At 32.7% G+C, this 19994-nt stretch overlaps 1 protein-coding gene across 9 annotated transcripts in view; it reads right to left on the reverse strand.

Annotated features, from left to right (window-relative positions):
- The window catches only part of LOC148237156 (rho GTPase-activating protein 23-like), a 199593-nt gene that overhangs the window by 143818 nt on the left and 35781 nt on the right, over positions 1-19994 (reverse strand). For all 9 annotated transcript variants that reach the window (XM_088183351.1, XM_088183349.1, XM_088183344.1 and 6 more), the window contains exon 2: positions 13876-13939. In XM_088183351.1, coding sequence (XP_088039477.1) covers positions 13876-13939 — 64 coding nt within the window. The remainder of the gene's footprint in view (positions 1-13875; positions 13940-19994) is intronic.

The following is a 19994-nucleotide window of genomic DNA, read 5'->3' on the forward strand; positions in this document are numbered from 1 at the left end:
CCTCGCAACTAAAGGCGTTATTTCAACCTAATGTGTTTATTTCTTAGGCGGTTAAGACACAATCAAAAAGCTAATTTCAAGTAATGGTTGTAAAATTTATTACCAAATAAACTTTAATAACTGTTTACCTCTTCCGTTTATAATTTAGGTACAAAGATAATATACCTTGATTTATATTCAGAAATTAAACTATAAAATTTACTGTAAGTGATCAATTAAATCGAAAATGTACAAAAGGAAAATAGACGATATCTAATATAAACGTAAAATAGCAATCTTACCTTTGTGGCAAATATACTGTTCTACAATATAAATTAAAAAATTCAGGGCAAAATAAAAATAATTAATGAAATATTTTCAGAAATTAAAACTGTCGTAATTAAACTTTAAATTAATATATAAAAAAATACATTGTTGCCAATAAGTAAATTTTCAAAATGCATTTAAATCTTTGTTTTTTTTTACATACATAAAATAGGAATTACTATATGGGAATAATACCTATTTGATAAGCACGTTTCCACATATTGTTGTTCGTTCGTTTATATGTAACTACTTCTCTCTTGCGTATTTTTTTTTGCTTGTGTTAGACATATTTTTACTACATAAATATAAATTTTGAAAAAATAAATTGACCATAAAAGATTAATTATATTCAATTTTTCTATGTTGGCAGCACTGTAAATCAGACAGCTGTCAATAATCACGCGTGTTCTAAGTGTCAAATGCAGGGACGTCGTTTCAGGGGAAAGGGCAAAGATGGCGTCAATGATCGTTTTTTTAATATTTTGATTTCGTGAAGATTTACAGTATTTTTCATTAAATGACATGCATTTTTCTGGCCAAATTCAAGGTTTATAATCCCAAATTATGTTATTTCTAAAAATAAATATAAAATACTTGGTTAGCTGACCAATGAAGCCAGTACAATAATCTTTAATAATTAAAAAATATAATTTATAAATAATTCGTTAACTTATTTTAAAAAAAATCAACAAATTACGCAGCGGTGAGTAACCGGCGTTTAGATGGTTAAAATCATTAAAATCCTCCTATTGAAACAATTCGGTTTGATATTACTTTAATCAGCCCTATTATATCAGAAGACAACAATAAGAATAGTAAGCATATTTTTTAAACATAGTGTACTATCAAAGTGCAGACAAACTATGGAGCAATGACGTCTATCTGTACTTCTTTTTCCACTTATTTACTCCTAAGATAAATATTTTGGACTTGATCTAATGAAAGTTCTAAAACTAAACTATTATACATAAGGTTAGGTTTGGGTTTGAACAGAAAATGGACGTTTCGCAACTATCAAATAGAGTTTCATAAGCAGTTTAGAGTAGTATATAATTTCATTAGCGCCTATTAGTTAAGTCGTATTTTCTCTAGTAGAAATATATCTTCTGATAAAAAAATAATTTGACTGAAATACACTCTCACTGTAACATTTATACATACATGTGAATAAATAATGATTAGTACACAAATGTATAAAATACTACGTATGAAATAGTTAAAACCTGCCAGATAAATTATATTTTCACTGGTAAAAATCTACCGGTGAAAATGTATTGCGATATATTTTCACTGAAATGACACATTTAAAAAATATTAAATGAAATTAGGGCTGAAAAGCCCTACTAAAAAAAACAGCGGTTGCTTGACAGATAGATGGCCATAAACGATGGAACTCTGGACGTTGAGAACTGGAATGGAACATATGGAGCCACGGTTTCAATGTAGGCAAAATGTCATCGGATCTGTCTGCAACATTGATTTGGGACGTGACGACTCGACATTAGCGCCGAAGGTGTCTGGGGATCTGTGTCTAGGATCGACCCATAAGGTCGCGCCGCGGGTCAGGGTTCAGCCCCAGCCAGTGCTGGAAACGTCACGACAAACAACAACAATACTCGAAATGTTCGATTCCGGTACGAGAAATACCGGTATATTCTCCAACGGAGGCAACAAATTGCTCCGATGGAGATGGTGCCGGGATAAGAGGCGCTGCTCTTCCTCAGCGCCTCACGCTTTGCATGTTCTCATAGCGGCCGGAAAATAACTCACAATGGTGTACTATATGCTACACATATATAATATATTATTTGCGATAGATCGGCAGTGCTTCTCAAATGACTGGTAGGAAAGCAAATTCAAAATGCACATGATTTTTAAGACGACGGCTTCGCTCCTTTGGCTCCATAATAACGATATCTGGTAGTCATGGAGTAAAGAATGTTTAAATTGGGGTAAATGAGGATAATAAAAGCCTATGATTTCCAGATATTTTATATGGGTAAAAAATTGAGATATTCTACAATAAATATAAAATTAAAAGTCTTAATAAATAAATCTGTTTTTAGAAAAAAATGTCACATTTTAAACAAACATTGATTTACAATTTTCTACGCACTCCTGTATTCTGAAAACTGGCAAAAAATAATGAGTAATACAGGAATATATTTTATTGATATAAAAATTATGGAGGCACCCAAAAGTGATCGATCAAAAACAATGATTTTCTAAACAGAAAAATTTGGTACCCATATTAAAAAAAAATCTGACAATGTAGTAAATGAATGAAAGTGAAGAAATAAATAGGACAAAAAGGTTTTTGTGCACAGTATTGATTTTTATTAGTACTCGCAGATAACACAATAAAGGATCAGCATACAAAGTATTTTTAGAAGTGCCTGAATGTATGGAAGATTGTTTAAAAGCTTCATATTGTTTTAAACAAAATATGTATAAACGTTTAATATATTTCTAGAAATAAATAATACGAAACGATAATAGTTATATATCATTTCGCAACAAAGAAATATTTATTCAGTGCATCGAAAAATAATTGCATGTTATTTATGTGAAACCCTTTTTTCTAGACGTAACAAGGGCTTTTGTGTGGTCCTATCCTTTACATTATATTATTTAGTTGATAATCATCCTTGGTTACGGTAATTACTGCGCAAGTTTCAAGAATAAGATCCCCATAAAACGTTAATGCGAATATATGCGGGGATAAAAAAATATGATTGATTTACTATGTGTTATATAATTCATAATCAGTAGATGTCACTGCAGCTGGGGCCGATTTTTAATATTAGCGTATTTATTTTAAATAAAAATTCGAGTGCCGCTGCCGGGGCTCGAACCCACAACTTTGGCGTTATTAGTCTGAGACGTTACGGACTACGCTATTCCGTCCTTAAATATTATATTTTAAACATTTTGATCGATTTTTTTGACGATATAAAAATATCCACCGAAGCAACTTTAGTATGCTCATTATAAAGAATATGAAGAATATAAGTAAACGAAAAATATCAGAACCATTCTTTTTTATTGACAGTAAGTTTATCTTTCACGGCAAGAATTAACTAATGCCTGAACTACACTCTCTGGAAGTTGACCAAGGTTGGCCAAGGACGGAGAATATAGTGGGATGCTTCAGTCGAGTTCGGATCTGCCCGCTCTAAAATCTCTCGGAAGTTGCCCGATGTTACGGAGAACGGGAGGTAAAGTGGGAGTAATTCAGTCGACTTGGCCAGCTTCGAGCGCTTCCGAGTATTGTCGGCAAACGGACCGTAGTCAAAGAAACCGGAGCTACTCTTTCAAGCGCGAGCGGTAAGATACTTACTCTTTCGCTCTCTCGCGTGTTAAGTGACGACAGTGATAGAGATAATGATATGGTTTTTCGCAAACTGAGATAGAACGAGTAGCTCGGTTCAATTTCAGTATGCGCGTAGGCGTCCTATGGTTAATACGCATGTCGAGCGCTGCATCGTGGTCACGTGGTTAAGTTATAATACCACATGCTTATCGGGGACTTCAACAGACTATTACTGACATATTTGAATATTTTAGGGCACCAAAAGGGATTAATTATATTTTTGATAGTATATTCTTTTAACAGATATAGTTATTATATTTTTTTTTCATATAAAATTAAATAATTAGTGATACTTGATTTTGTTTAAAAAATCGTTTCGAATATCCTTATGTATTTTCCTAGATCGGTTTATATAAATGTCACACCATAACGAATTCTTATTTAGAATCGATGGCGACAAATTCTAGGAAAGTCACAGATGTGGTGTTCGTATTCTGAAGTATCATTTTTATGCCTTATGGCATTTTGCAAAAGCCGACAAAGATTTTGCGTAAATTGAATATTTACGACCGAAAAGTTTTCACTGATATTGCATTGGTGAGTGCCCACACAAACTTTTATAATTATCAGTAGCGTAATTTTAACAATATTACAATTTAAAAATTGCGATTATTTGGCACATTTTTCGATCGCGCGCAAATATGCCAGCTGTACGTGACAGAAGCCGCCGTCCGGAAGGCATATGAAATTTGCGGCAGTGTGGTCGTTTACTCGAAGTCGTAGGTCTCGGCCGACTACAGTGGTTTCAACTTTGGTTCGGTCAACTTCCAGAGAGTGTAGTGCAGGCATAATAATATTTTTGTTAAGAAGTTAAGATGATTCGAAAAATACAATTTGAGTGAAGAATAAAGATTCATACGCACATAAAATATCAAGCGTTTCAAACTATAATCAGAACGAACTTGCGTTTAAATCACATCTGCTGGAAAAAATACTACAAATTGGTATGTTTGAAAAATTACTTTCATTGTTCATATTGCTTTAAAAAACATTAAAAAATAATACAAGCAATTCGAAAACTCCACAGCTGGGTATTATTATCTGGGAGTAATTTCTGGAATTTCGGCAATTACAAAGTGTTTTTTTACTTAATTATTTTGTATGCGACTGTTTTTATTGGTATGATTATATGTAAATAACTTAACGATAAAGGAAAAGATCGCAAAAAAATTATTTTCCCATATATTTATAACAAAACATTTTTTACTTAAGATTTTTTTAAGCAAAGTTAAAACAATTTTATTAAATAAAATATTTACCTTTAATTAATATTTTTAAACGCTTTTTCTTATTTAAAAGAAATTACTCATATCTACAACCATATATAAGACATGAAAAGATTCAGATGTAATTTTAGAATTAACTATAGTTGCTAGTCATAAATGTGCAAATAATCTATTAAGGTAAAAATAAACATCCTCCTGAATATTTTTAATCATAAAAATACAGATAAATTTGTAAGTTTAGTTTACATATTCTCACCTTGGGCTATTTATATGATGTATAATATAATAGTTTATCTAAAAAATAGTCAAAAATTAAACATTTTAATCTATTTTAAGCCATTTAGTGCAATGTTGACGATAGTAAAACTAATATACGATGACATTTCTTACCAATCGTAAAGTTAAAGTCACAAGACAAACGACTTGAGATAAAGAGTAAATATGTATTCACTTTGCGCTCAATGCATACGATTCACATGCGCATGAAAGCCTGAATTAATAAGTTTACAATGTTGATGTAAATATATTTATCTTATTTAAACAATCTAAAAAACGATACAATCATCATGACAGGACAGGTTATACCTCGGCCCAAAACATTGAGAACTACCGACACGAAGCCTGCCTTATATCTCAGTACCACCGACGTCGAAAAGCGCAATGATTAATCACCCCTCTCGGGTCAACTTTCACACTCTCCGAGAGTAATTAGAGATATTGAGGAGTGCAGCAGTCACACTTTCCGCGGCCTGTCTGAAAAACCCTACGAGAAACGTCCGTCAAAGATTAGATATGTGCAGCACACGAGAGGAGAAAGCTCCGATTGAGATTTACGCCTTCTCGGAACGTGGAAATGCACTTTGCGGAAATTGCACACATACAGCCGATAACATTCGCACAGATGAATCATTCGTCTGCGGTCCTTGCGTAACGCAATAGCCACAGCTAATGCCGCGACACGGTCCCTGGCGTGCGACACATGTCACGACTCCATTCATAGGCTGTGTAATGATATTCAAAGATTTATATAACTGGTATTTACGTCTTCATTTCGTTTAGTGCTTGTGGGTGGCTGCTAACCGTCAGTAAGTAGTAGGCGGACCCAGACTGAAGATCAAAATGTGTCTTTTTGATTCTTGCAAATTGTTCGCAAACAACAAAATTACACACCCGAGTGGTTCAGTCGCGGTATGATGAGTCAATCTGTTATTATTACTGAGATAGAGTAGATTGAAGTTGGCATTTTCCCTGTTTGTTGTTCACATACATATATTTGGACCTCAAGGTGACTCGTCAAATGTCAAAACAGATTTTCTTATTAGGTTAATTACCATATTTATTGTATTGTTTTTAACGTTACGTCTTATACCTTCAACGAAAGCTGATCCCACTGTGGTACTAATTGTATTTAGTGGCGCAAAAACTTCTAATTCATTGTATGAAATATCAGTGGTGAATAAGTTGAAAATATTTTTTATTAGTCAATGGTTTAAAGGCAAATTCGTTATGCAATTTTTTTAGTGATTGTTATTTTATTCGCAATGGTAAAATTAGTAAGCGTCAAACAGTGGATTGCGTACCAATAAAATAAAAAATAAATCTCCGTTCTCAATCGAGTATGAAATGAAGTTTGAAAAAAATCTTTAAATAATTTTTTTTCAATATAACAGAGTGACTAGTGCCGCTCTAAAATTCGTGATTATTTATGCGCCATTATTTTGTTTTTGTTATTGCCCTTCTCAACAACAAAAATGCTTTGAAATATAATGTTTGTGGCGGTATCTACTATGACCGAATTCGTAGAATTCGTTCGTTGAACGAAACAAAATCAGGTGTGAGTCGCAAATTTTATAAAGCTATAAATTATTTGTATTTGTTGTTTCAAAACGCAAAGATTTTATTTCAATTAGGTCAATAATTCAGTTAATTAATTAATCAAGTTATTTAATTAATATGCAAATTCGTAGAAAACAAACGCCGATACGGATCCGATCTTTATGTATCAAATTCGTTCAAAACATTATTAGCTATTGTATATACAATAAATTCAATAAAATTATGTATTTAAAATGTTTCATAAATTTTACTGAATTAATTCAATCGCAGCTGACCTTAATTATTGTGATTTAATTTATATACAAAAATTATATACAACAGACTTAAATTCGGATAAAATTATGTATTTAAGCTAATTTTGTTTCTCACAAACTCTATTTAATTGATAAATAAATGTGTTTTTTTTTTCCACATCGTGTAATGAAAACACGGAGAATTGAAACAGTCGTTTTCCTGAGATTCAATATGACTTCGTAGAATTAGCCATTAGCGAAAGTGCACTTTCGATAAAACCTACAATAGGAATGGTTCATTCTTATCATTATGGATCTTGGAGCAAGCGCATCATATTTTATTAAATTTTGTTACTTTATAAATACATTATGAATTTTCGTATTTATTTATTTTGAGACACCGGGACGTTATTTGTGGGGTACATTTGATTACCCTAAATTTTGCCATAAACATGTGTCATTTGTTAAAATAATGACAATCGTATTTGAGTTAAAATGAAATTCACTGCGTCTTATTATTTTATGTAAACAACACGGGAATAGTGAGATACATTCCCTTTCGCTCGCTCGCTCGCTTGTTAAGTGATAAGAGTGAGCCAGAAGAAGCGAGCGTGCAGAACGCATGTAGCGCATGCCCTTATGTCTTTAAAAGTTAAACGATTATTAAGTTAATTAATGGTTAAATATAATAATTATTTTTGCACTAATCGGTTGAATGAATTACTATCGGTGAAAATTGAGAAAAAAATACACCGTCGAAATAAGTTAGGGAATAATGAATGTACGTATGCAAGCCGATAGATGGTGAGGAGATGTAAATAATAAAGTCCGGACTATTCTTGTACATTTTTAGTTTTATAGGCACCGACCGGACCATACCCAAATGGCCACAGACCCTGCAAAAAGGGACTAAAAATGTTTTTATTACTATTTTACAATCTATCCTACTTTTAAACTATCTGTCATTTAGGTATCCGCTGTTGGAGGACACATTGTGGTTTAGCCATTATTGTATTTATTTGTTTTAGGAAATATTTTTTTGTTAATATGTATTATAATTTCTCTATGGTTCATTGCGTAAATTTATGCCTTGTATATATATTAGAATAAAATAAAAAAATCACATGTAATGGTAAAAATGCAATACAATATCATTAAAAAAAGGTTAGGATGTTTGGTTCTACAGTGAAAGTCGGCGCGAGCGGTAGCGAGACGCCTCCCTTTTCCTATATGCATTTGTAATTATTAATAAATAAAAACCATGTTATAAAATGAATTTTGTGTTGACTTTGCGCGGCTATGACGGCGCGGGATTGTCCTGCGCGGCTTTGTCGGGGTGCCGGTAAAAATAAAGGAGGATATCGATTTCTTTAAGCTATTTAAATTAATATGATAGCTAAAAGGTTAAATTAAAAATGTTTTTTGTATGAAGTTTAAATTTGTGCAAACGGTATTTTGTACAAAAAATATTACTTTAGTGATGATAAAATATTTTAGATGATACACAGTAAGTTATACAATTATACCGTCTATCCTAAGAGACGCTTAAAAAATAACCAGTAAATCAAACAGAGATAATTATTTATTTCCAGCATAGACAGCATAGAGTGCGAAAATGCACCTCGAGTTGGCAACTTATTCACGCTCATCACGGTTATAGTATTTACAAAAAAATACGGTTTCTTTATATGGCCAGGATGAATTAAATCCGTCACAATTGCAACAGCCATATTAAAATCTATTATTTTTATGATTTTTATTCAACGCTGCGTTGTTTTATAATTCGATTTAGTATACGTGCGCATTTTATGAGTTTACGACAGTATATTTTTTTTAATTATCATAAAAATATTGAGAAAATAATCAAAAATATTTTTGTAAATATCTGAAAATAATTTTAATTCTACTGATTTTTGAACCACCGTTACACAAAGAACAGTTTAACTAGATATTTATTAGACAATTAAAAATAGTCTAGAATCATAACCTTAAACTAATACAAAACCGCTATCAATTCAGAGTTATTATATTATATTGCTCAAAATCAATTAAAGCTTATTCAGAGATATAAGAAAATATTATTGAAATATTATGTGGCTAAGTGCCAGCAGCTCATACTATGAAAGGTTATTGACTACAGAATTAATATTACCTTACCAGTTGAAATTCTGGAAGAAATAAAATTCACCAACTAATATTAGTGTTGCGCAAATGCATTCCAAACCCAAGATACGCAATCGACGTTATGCGGAGATAAGAAACTACAAAAATGTCCAACAACAGCATACAAATGTCGCGACATTGACTTTCAGCGGTGTGCCGTTTGTTACATAAAGAGAACGCTGACGGATAAATCATTCAACTCCCAAGAACAATGGACCGAGAGTTCGAAACATTTGCTATTCCGATTCGGCTACGTCACCGAGCGACGCTTAGCATACTTGAACTTAGGATTTGAAGCGAAAGACTTATCCTCGAGGAGGAGAATGAAACGTTCAAGTTTGTAGTTAATTGGCTGTCTCGCGCAATTCAACCGTGAAATTACGCCAACGATGCGAGCAGGTGACTGGGTGCAGTTAAACATAAATCACGTGCACTCGGATACCTTTCTGCATCTCATTATGCGCATCTAATCGGAGAAAAATATATCGACCATCGCTGAGAAACTTGCTTGGATGAATCTAATCCTAAATACAAAAGCTTAGGTTACTGAATCACATGGATCGTTGTGCAAATTTGAAACAAATATAAGATCATTGGATTATATGTTAAATCACTCGGTGATTTTTATTGTATTTATTTTTGGGGTACCTGGAATTTCACTATTATTTTCAGATGGTCCGTATCCATACGCGGTGGAATAAACATCTCTATGAGATATTTTTTTAATAATATAACTTTTTGTTAACGTTATTTTTCGTACATAAAATCTTATTTTTTTCTTAAAGATAAGATCGAACCGAAATTGCCGATGAACACTTGTGCCACTGCATGCTGATTTTTGCAATCAAGGCTACGGAAACCATAAACAAAATTGATGGAGAAGTTCTAAAAGTCAACAGATGTCAATCCTAGTATCGAAAGATCAAATCGAATAATCAGAGCCTGAAGGACCTTCCTAGAAATCGGATTTTGATGAAGACAAATTGAAATCTCAGGTTGATTCTGATCCTCTTCAAATCATTGACGAATTAACCCTTTGAGGAGTATCGCCGTACATGTACGGCAGTCGATTTTTTACTGTTTTGAGGTACCCCAGAAAGTTATATATTTACATATATAACCGAAGAAATAATAAATAAAAAATATTATAAATATATAATATTTTTTTTAATTGAATTATTGTGAATGATTTGTATAGAAAATAATATCATTAAATTAAAGAGTACGTAATATATTAACATAACACAATATATTTTATAAAAATATTGTCTTTGTATTGATATAAAAAAACTTTGACAAAAGCCGAATAATATTATATATAATAATATAATAAATATGTCAAATAAATTATCGAAATTTTGTAATAGAAAAATGTTAAAATAAATTATTAAAACATACTCTTATAAAAAAGTAATAAAATAAATTAAAACAATAAAACGCTGAGAATCACTATTTTATTTTATAATGTACTATAAATGCAATATAAAATAATAATATATATGTGACAACCGAAATAATTAGGGAAAAATACGTAAAATTAACTCACTAACAAATTATCAAATGTTTATAATTTAACTCACTAAACAAAGGGTTAAGCCAGAAACTTGATCTTCCTGGTCTACAGTGCAGTTATATTTAAAAAGAATCGAAAAGTTGAACGATTTTACATATTTTAGCAACGCGAATACAAAAAAAACAATCATTAAAAATTGTATTTCAGATTTGAAGTACATAGCTCATTATTAGATTTTATTTATAATCGTTTACGTGCAACCAAGCTCGATTGGAATTAACCATCACTAAATCAACCGTGAGATTAGGAAAATCTGTGAAAACCTAACCTATGATGATTATTCCAGGGACGTCATTAAAGGGGGGGGGGCATTTTCCCTCCTTGAATTTGGTCAGAAAAATGCTCGTCATTTAATGAAATACTATGAATTGAATGCAATGGAAATATTAAAAAACGACCACTGATTTGCCAACTTTTGTCCCCTCCCCCAAGAAAACATCTCAAATGACGTCCCTGATTCTAAACTAAAAGTTCTCAGGTTATTCCTGAGAGAAAATCTAAAAAAAAACAGTCTCGAATCTATCCCAAGAATATGTCATTTCAGTGAAATTGTATCGGAATAAATTTTTACTGATAGATATATATTTTTACCAGTGAAAATATAATTTATCTGGCATGTGCCAGTAAAATTATATGATTTAAAATTTTAAATACTTATTATGTATAAATATTACAGTGAATGTGTATATTTTACTAGTGAAATCCAAATACAATATCACTAGTAGATATATAACGAAAATATAATTTACCTGATAGGCGCCTAAAATTTGACCGACAGTTGCGAAACGTCCGTTTGCTGTTTAAACCCAAATCTAACCTAATGAAGTTTTAACACTAATCATAGTTTTAGAACTTTTATTAAATCAAGTCCAAAACACAGACTAAGTTTTCTCATTTCTCATGGGATGTTTAATATTACAATTGGATGAGTATTGGTCAAATTGTATTCAAACCGAATTTTGGTCAATAAGAGAGCGCAAAAACAATTATCACTTCTCAGAAGTCAAAAATTCACGTCAAAAGCAATAAAATCGGAACGCTTGATAACGAGCGTTCCCACTGCAATTTTAGTTGATAGATGCAAACGTTCTTTTAGTTACTAAAAGATCGTTTGCTATATACCAATAATATAATAATAGCTGTAATGTTATCTTGTTGCATCCATTAATAAAAATATTTAAGCCCTTTATCGATAAGTAGACACAAGACATGATACTGCAAATCCGCATTATATAATCTAGCTTACCGATCTATTAAACAATTGTCCATAGATAAGACGATTTTATATTTACTTATACATACATACAATCAAGTCACAACTCCAAGAAATATTTTTGAGGTAAAAGCGGTAGTTTACTGAGGCATTTTGAAAAGCTGGTTTAACTGATCTACTACCTAAAAACTAGAATACTACTCAAATTAAAAGTGTCATTCATATTTTATATAAATATAAAATATATGTATACATTTTTTTAAATTTAATTTAAGGATCGTGCATCAACGGTGCTCAAACCGTGAAGGATATTTATCTCGACAACAATCACCAATCACCAATAACACGAAATGGCAACAAAGACACACGTAAAAAGCGCACTTTCTATTTCGATTAGGGTCGTTATCAGAGCGTAAAGTTTGTTCCGTGATCACACCGAGCAGACGAGAGGAGTAACTCACCGAAATTAACATGTCAACAAAATGCGATACAATTCGAAGAGCAAGATGTCAAATTTCGTTCCATCATATCGAACGCATGACTGTTCAACTATTTACTACACACGTAATCCACACGGTTAGAAGATAATTAACCATTGCGTGTAACGCGCACATGTTTTGTAACATGGCAATTAATAGTTTAGCAACCGGTCTTGATTCGAAATGAAAACGTAACCGGAACATGTTTAATCCATCTTTTAATATTTTGACTATTGTCTTTCTGTTAAATACCATAGCAAAATAAAAACTTTTTCTATTCAAAATAGTTCCCATTAAGATTTTAGGAATAATCTGATGGCGAACGGAATCAGAAAATGACACAGTATGGCGCTTACATTCCATGAGAGGAAGTTCTCCATACCGAGCACCATCGTAGCAGAGAGGGATCAACTTCCGCTGTTCACTCGCTGCCACGCCACCTACTAGACTTCTGAGGACCTCCCACAAGCATCATCCCTACGCCAGCTTCTCCACCACCGCTCAGAGAAAACATCTCGCAATTTATCGTCTCTCACAACAATCGTAAATATAATGTAATAAAACTCTAACTATATTCCACCCTGAGTTTCACTGGCCAGGAAGTCATCACACCCCTAGAGTTCTCAAACCTTTTTGTACACACGCATATGTTTTGTATAAATACACACACATTCCCATTAAATTTAATTAGCAATGTAATTTTAATTTTATATGTTTGTGCTGTTTTTGTATAATTTTTTTCATATATTTTGGTTAAGAATATGGTTTTCAAAACCAATCGAAAAGTCTGATTAAAATTTAAAACAAATTTTAACAAAATAAGGTTATGTTTCCAATTCATATACATATTTTTTAGTTCTGTTTTCCTTTTCCTATTTTTGAGAAAAAAGTCAGTCATTAAGCGGTTAAGGAACATCCAAAGGGGTAAAATATTCTTTTGACAGTTGGTTGCCATAGGTTACAAACTGTATATGGTCGCTTAAATAGCTAAATAATAACCGAGTTAAATCATCCAGCAATGGATGCCCAACAATTTTTTTTACTAATAACTCATGACAAACCTTATCGAAGGCCTTCTCAAAATCCGTATATAAACGATGTATACTTATATAAATATATACATTTCAAATTACGCGAGAATAGCAGACCATAATATGATAAGACCAATGTCCGTACTATTAAGACCCGCCGCTGTACTATCCCTCTAATAAAACAAGTGCATATATTACGGGTGGCCATTTATTGGCGATCAACCGGTAATGAAAAAAGGATTCCTTTAACAAGTTATACGGTAATTTCAATTTCGTCTAAAAGTTACAGGTGCAATTTTATGTAGATTTCACGCGTGATTTTGTTTAGAAATGCACTGTTCGATTAAAGTGCTATGTTGACAAAAACCCGTTAGGTTATTTTTAGTACAGCCTAGCATTCTAATTCACTAACAATTATTTTTTAATGTTTAAGAAGTCTTACCTGGTGTTGTCGAAGCGGTACTAGGGGTGCCCTAGCGCCTCCTTCCGCCATCTCCACGTAGCCTCTGAAAGCAAGAAAGAAAAGGAATCGTCAGTACACGGCTAAAGAAACAATAGTCTAAATGCGCGCTCCAAATACATATCGGTTCACCGCATTCCCAAAATTGCATCGGATGCATTCCTCGACAGAACATTGAACTACAACTATAAATAAGCTAGTTATTGCCGCATAAACCGAGCAAAGTAAGAACCGAGCGAACGACCATGTCAATAAACCACGTATCGTTTTCGCTACAAACTTACAAGTTAACTTACAACCACATCAAAAAGATTTTTGGAATGCACGTCACCCATCAGATCGTGCAAGAATGCGGCCCAGAAGCAGAGGGTTCCCCATTGTCAAGGAGCAGAGACCAACGAGACGAGGGGCAGATAAGGACGCGAGCAGAATAGAGCGGCTCGATAAAAAGAACAATGGCCCCAGAGGCAAGGACGCGTCTCGAGGACTCCGCCAGGACACAATAGAGCCGCTAGAGGCGCCGCATAGTCTGGGGACTCGGAAAGGGTTTCCCATGTCGAAGGAAACACGGGGGCATTGTTCCTATTAATATTTTTTTACGGTTGGGTTGGGTTCTAAAACGGACTATTAGTTGAAACATAAAAGTATGTTTACATGTACATCTTTATTTTTTATGGTTACTATTACACAAGTAATTTTATAATCAGTCCAAGTGAAACCAAAAACAGGATATCTCTAGTCGAATAGATAAAATTACAGATATTTTTTTGTTCTTGAAAACTTTTGCTTTGACAAAATACTATTTTTTAATTTAATTCGTATGACTCTTCTAACTGTTCAAGTTTTCTACTAGTAAGTAACGATTATAATACATTAAAAGACGAACTTCATTAGCAAATCCCGGAAAATGATTCTGTCTCGATACCAGTTTTTCATATATTTATTAGTAAATAAATTAAAAATATTTTACAGTCGAAATATTGTTGACAAAAGCAGTTTTTAAAAAATCTCTATAAGCTGAAGAAGCTCATTATTAGAGAATTTTCAATACATAATGTACGACCAATCGATTTTAATCAATCATCACGATATTCATCTATGAGATTAGGAAAATATAAGTAAACCTAATCTGCGATGATCGATCGGATTAAAATTATATAATATTCACTAATTCTGATCTCCCAGATAAAATAGAAATTTAAAAAAATAGTAAGGTCCATATGGGATTCAAACACAGGTATTTCAGGTCAATAGTCAGCGACTTATACCACTCATCTATCGACTTTATTTAATTAATTTGCTAATCGAAGACCATCCGATGCGTTAACTAGATTACCGACAGATAAGATTTATTTTAAACCTCTGTAGCAGCATTCAAGAGCTGGTGAATAATAAAACTATTTTGATTTGAAGAGATAAATCTGTGTCTTTCATTATCCGTCCACAATTTTGTCAGTTGACTAGGCAAATATTGTTTATTCCATGTCTTTGTAATATCTTGAACAATATACTATATGCGTTCCATTGCCAATATATTTTTCTTAAAACGCCAACGGATAGTTTACTCCGAGAAAGGAGTCGGTTTCGCTCAGCGCTCCATCTAGCCAGGGATAGGTGTGGTTCTGGCTATAATTTATAGCAGATTGTGCTCAATACATTGTCTTCTGGATGCAGCCGGCGAGCTCGCGCAATTCTCCCGTGGTCTCTCTCGTTCTCTCGGTGACCCCTTATCTCACCCACCATCCTCATGCATTATTACTTTCAATGCTTCGATGCAAGCGGGGGCGTCTCCTTTCAATCGACCCGCGAATCTCTATCTCTCTCTCTCTTCTTCACTTTGGAGAGGGACGTGGGAGGGTGGGTGCTCCTCCGATGACTAACGATACAAATACTATACGGGGATTAGTTCGAGCCGTTGATTTATGAATGGGCATTAGTCAGAGCAGCGAATCTAACCCTTCGCATAACATCGGCTAGTTCGAATGTATAATAAGGGATTATGCAAATAGGGTTTCTTTTGATATGTGTTGGGCACACACGTCGTAGGTAATATGACACTGAGAAGCACCGAAGCTTTAGATCAAGTTTTGTTAAAAATAGTAACAAAAAACATGTCTATTTGTAGTGTCTAGGCATTTATAAACATTTTCCACTTTCATACCGAATGGAAATTTTAGCTTGGTTATATTATACATTATGAAAGTTCATAAGTAGGATAGTAGTTTCCGTAAATTATTTCATGCTGCATTGAGAAAGTCTCGCGCGAAATAATAATTCATCCCTACGAAGATTGGATTTTGACGTGTTTGATCAATAAATTCAATTAGCTGCCAACTAGAATTATTACACGTTCACCGTCGACATCGACTAATATCCTGACTCAAACTGGAAAGTACCATTATACTAAATTTAGTAATTTTACTATCACAAAATGTATGTCTAATATATACAATTTATAAAAGTAAGTGCATTTTAGTGATACTATTTATTGTTGACAGTCGATAATCGCAAAATACATGTAAATTACCGATATTGCTACATTAAAATGTGGTATTTCGCGGATATAGCCAATCAAATAAAATACAAGAAACATAGGGTTCATTACGCCGAAAGTCTTTAATACGAAAGTATGCAAAACCTGTAATTCTGCTCGTTTGCGCCGGATGAGGATGTTAACGTCATGTTACTTTACGGCGTCTTCAGATGAACGGTTAAAATTCTTGGAAGTGGACTTTTGATAAAACCACTTTTTATTTGGTATCAAGTTCTAAAAACTAGAAATAAAAACTGCATTTTGTCGACTGTATAATAATGTCAAGCACATTTTCGAAACATATTTCAACACGAAGATAAGGTATCTCTTTATTTTGATAATTTATTATACTATAATTTTAACTCATATAAACTGCGTTTAAGCTTTACATTATAATTACGTATAAAACTCGCTATAAAAATGTAGTTAGTATATTACATTTTATTATAATTTCATGGCTAAGTGTGTGAAGTGGTTCTATTATATAATATATTATGAATAATTTAGATTATTTATATTTGCAACAAAGATATCTATATGTAAACTTACACACAAATTTGAACGACAGTGGTTTATCTAACACCCGGAATTGCACAATAGCCACGCATATTTTCAAAAGCTGTTTTTAATAAGTTTTGAAACTCGTCTAAAAAACACTGATGGCTTCGAATCAATATCACCGTTTCAACTATCATTTGTAATTATTGGACGGTCGCCTAACGTGTAGTTTCACAAAGGGCTGGACTTGGAGATATATATACTAAACAAGGGCCCGTTCTCCTTAAGGAGCCCGATTCTATAAAAAATCATAGCAAGAATATATTTATAAAAAGAAATAAAAATCGACCTCATGAGGTCCGGAATCGCTCTCGGTGACCCTAATGCTTCCGCTTTTTTGTTATAGTAATTTATTACATTTATACAGGTAGTATGCGGTACTACATATCATTTAAATAATGCTAAATGAAAAAAATTAGCTCCCATGGGATGCCACATACGTTTCTTAGATAGCGCAACATCGATGATTTCACTGCTATAAATAGTGTGGTACACATTTCATTTAAAGATATGTAATGTTTCATTAAAATAATAAGTCTAATATAGAATGCATTAAATAAAAAAATAGATAGCTCCACCTTTGAATGAATTTTGAATTTTGATACACACACTACAAAAATTGTCTTGTCACAATTGTCTCTAAAACCAACATATTTATAAAAATGATCAATTCCACCATTCAAAACTGTCCCACAAAAATGTAAATTCTCAACTGATTTCAAGAGAACATATCCAGAAGCTCAGCGTTTGGGTGCCGCATGGTTTGTTAGTTCGTAGTTCGCCTGACGAAATCGGGATCGCATTGTTACAGATGTTGTACATAATCATTTTACACATGTAAAAATGGGAATGGTCAACCCCAGAAACAGCACCCCTTTCTAAATGAAAATTGGGGTGGGATATAATGAACTTTTACGAAGCAATACATGTCGATAAATACTGTCAACAAGTGGATAATTTTAGCATAGCGTTGATTAAAAAGACCGCATTTAATAAACAGTAAGATCATAATTTTCACCACGATAACGCCAGACCACATTTGGCATTCATCAAACAAAAAATTACACGAAATATGTCCTGGACACGCACTTTACAATTATTTATGATTTATTTCAATCCTTGCAATATTATCTTATTATTAAAAATGTAATTCTGTGGAAGAAGTCCAAAAATCTTTAAATGAGTTTTTGCCTTAAAACTCAGATTTTTCCATAGAAAATGTTCCAAAAGAAAGATTTTTCTATAATAAACTTACATAATTCATTAATTAAATATATTAAATATATATATACTGTATTATAGTTTAGATAAAAAAATAATGCACGATTTATAAAGCGTTAAAATAAAATGTATCTTTATGAAAATTCAAAATCACTTAGACGGGAAAAATTAATGACATAGATTTTTTATATAAATGTTTGCGATCGACAACATTCATAATGGCTTCAAACTGCTTTATGGTAGTAAATATCTGTTTTATTTGATCACCTAGACAAGATGTGAGCTAACAAAACAAATCATTACTTTCAGAACGTGAGTGCGTCCACACACTGATTGAAACGTTTAACCCTTTGCACTCGTGACGCGTGCATTAGCCTTCAATTGCCACTTTATGCTATTTTTAGAATTCAAAGAAGCAGCGCCTAGAAATGTTAAAGGGAGATTTCGTGAGAAGGATTTCCGGACCATGTCGGTAACTAAAAAGTTTCAAGAGAACGAAATGAGACGAGAATCTTCGTTTCGAGGCACTTATCGGTTAAAAGCGGGAGACCAGGATGAATCATTTTTGCACTGCGATGTGGATTTGATATTTCGTTACATACGATGATAAAAATATTTAATCTGCCGGCGATGATGTGATAAATAAACGACGGCGATGAAACATCCTAGACCCAATTTTTCCAATCCATTTTAAATTGGATCAATAATATTTATAAATATTTAGTTACGGAAATATTAGGATTAAATAAATTAACTGATATTTTATGGGTTTTTTTTTAATAAATAAATCAGTGAACTTTCCTATCGTGCTGAAACTAATAGAGAATAGAGCCTTTATCGACTTGTACACTTAGTGTACATCACCGGAGTGCTCCGTAAAGTAAGGTCAAATCGCTATTTTATCATGAGCTATGGAGCTATATTATTTATTTTCGCGGTAACAGATATTATTTCAGAGAAATTTAAGGTAAAATTGAATTAATATACACTATAATTTAAATCACGGACGAAACATATTATCATATTTCGTCGCATCAGGAAGAAATAAAACACCATAATAAAATTGAATTAGCTATAAAGTAAGAAAATACTAGGTTGTACTTATGAACGCTGATTTCACAGCCTTTCATCGAACAATCTGCAAAAAGATGACTCACTACTCAATTAATTATTAAACACTATACCGTTAGCGAGTCGAGTGTTATTAGCCCGTGGTTATAATCAATACGGTGTGGTTATTACGTGTTGCACAAATTGCCGAACGGGCGGCGCTAAAAAGTAGGTTGTTTTTTTACTGCATTTAATGGGTTAAGAACAAATTTAAAACTATGGTGTATTGAATATTATGAAGGAGTTAAAATTAAGTCAGCTATATAGGTTGTAAATAAAAGCGTTGACAGGAATGAATACTTGAATAAGAGGATTGTCGAAAGAAGAGTAAGATGATCGTCGTTGGACGCATGTGAGATAGAAAGGGAAGCAATAACACTTTATATATTAACCTTTAGAAGTTCAGAGGTATGTAATATCATGTCTGAAATGGTTTTACCTTAACAATCCAAAGACATTTATGTCACGCCAAATATATATTTACTATTTTTTTGAAATGTGAATTACAATAGTAGGATAGAGCGAAACATTCGTTCTTTTGTCATTGCATTCTTGGGTGGTTTTTATCAGGTAGTGGTCCCAACATCTGGACTGTGTATAGTATATGCCTTAATTAAATGATATAATATATAAATAATAGGTAAGAAACTTAAATTTTGTGATTATATAAATTGAACCG

This window comes from Plectrocnemia conspersa, unplaced genomic scaffold, assembly GCF_051122295.1.
Source record: "Plectrocnemia conspersa isolate PC_06_02 unplaced genomic scaffold, ASM5112229v1 ptg000003l, whole genome shotgun sequence".
Classification (NCBI taxonomy): domain Eukaryota; kingdom Metazoa; phylum Arthropoda; class Insecta; order Trichoptera; family Polycentropodidae; genus Plectrocnemia; species Plectrocnemia conspersa.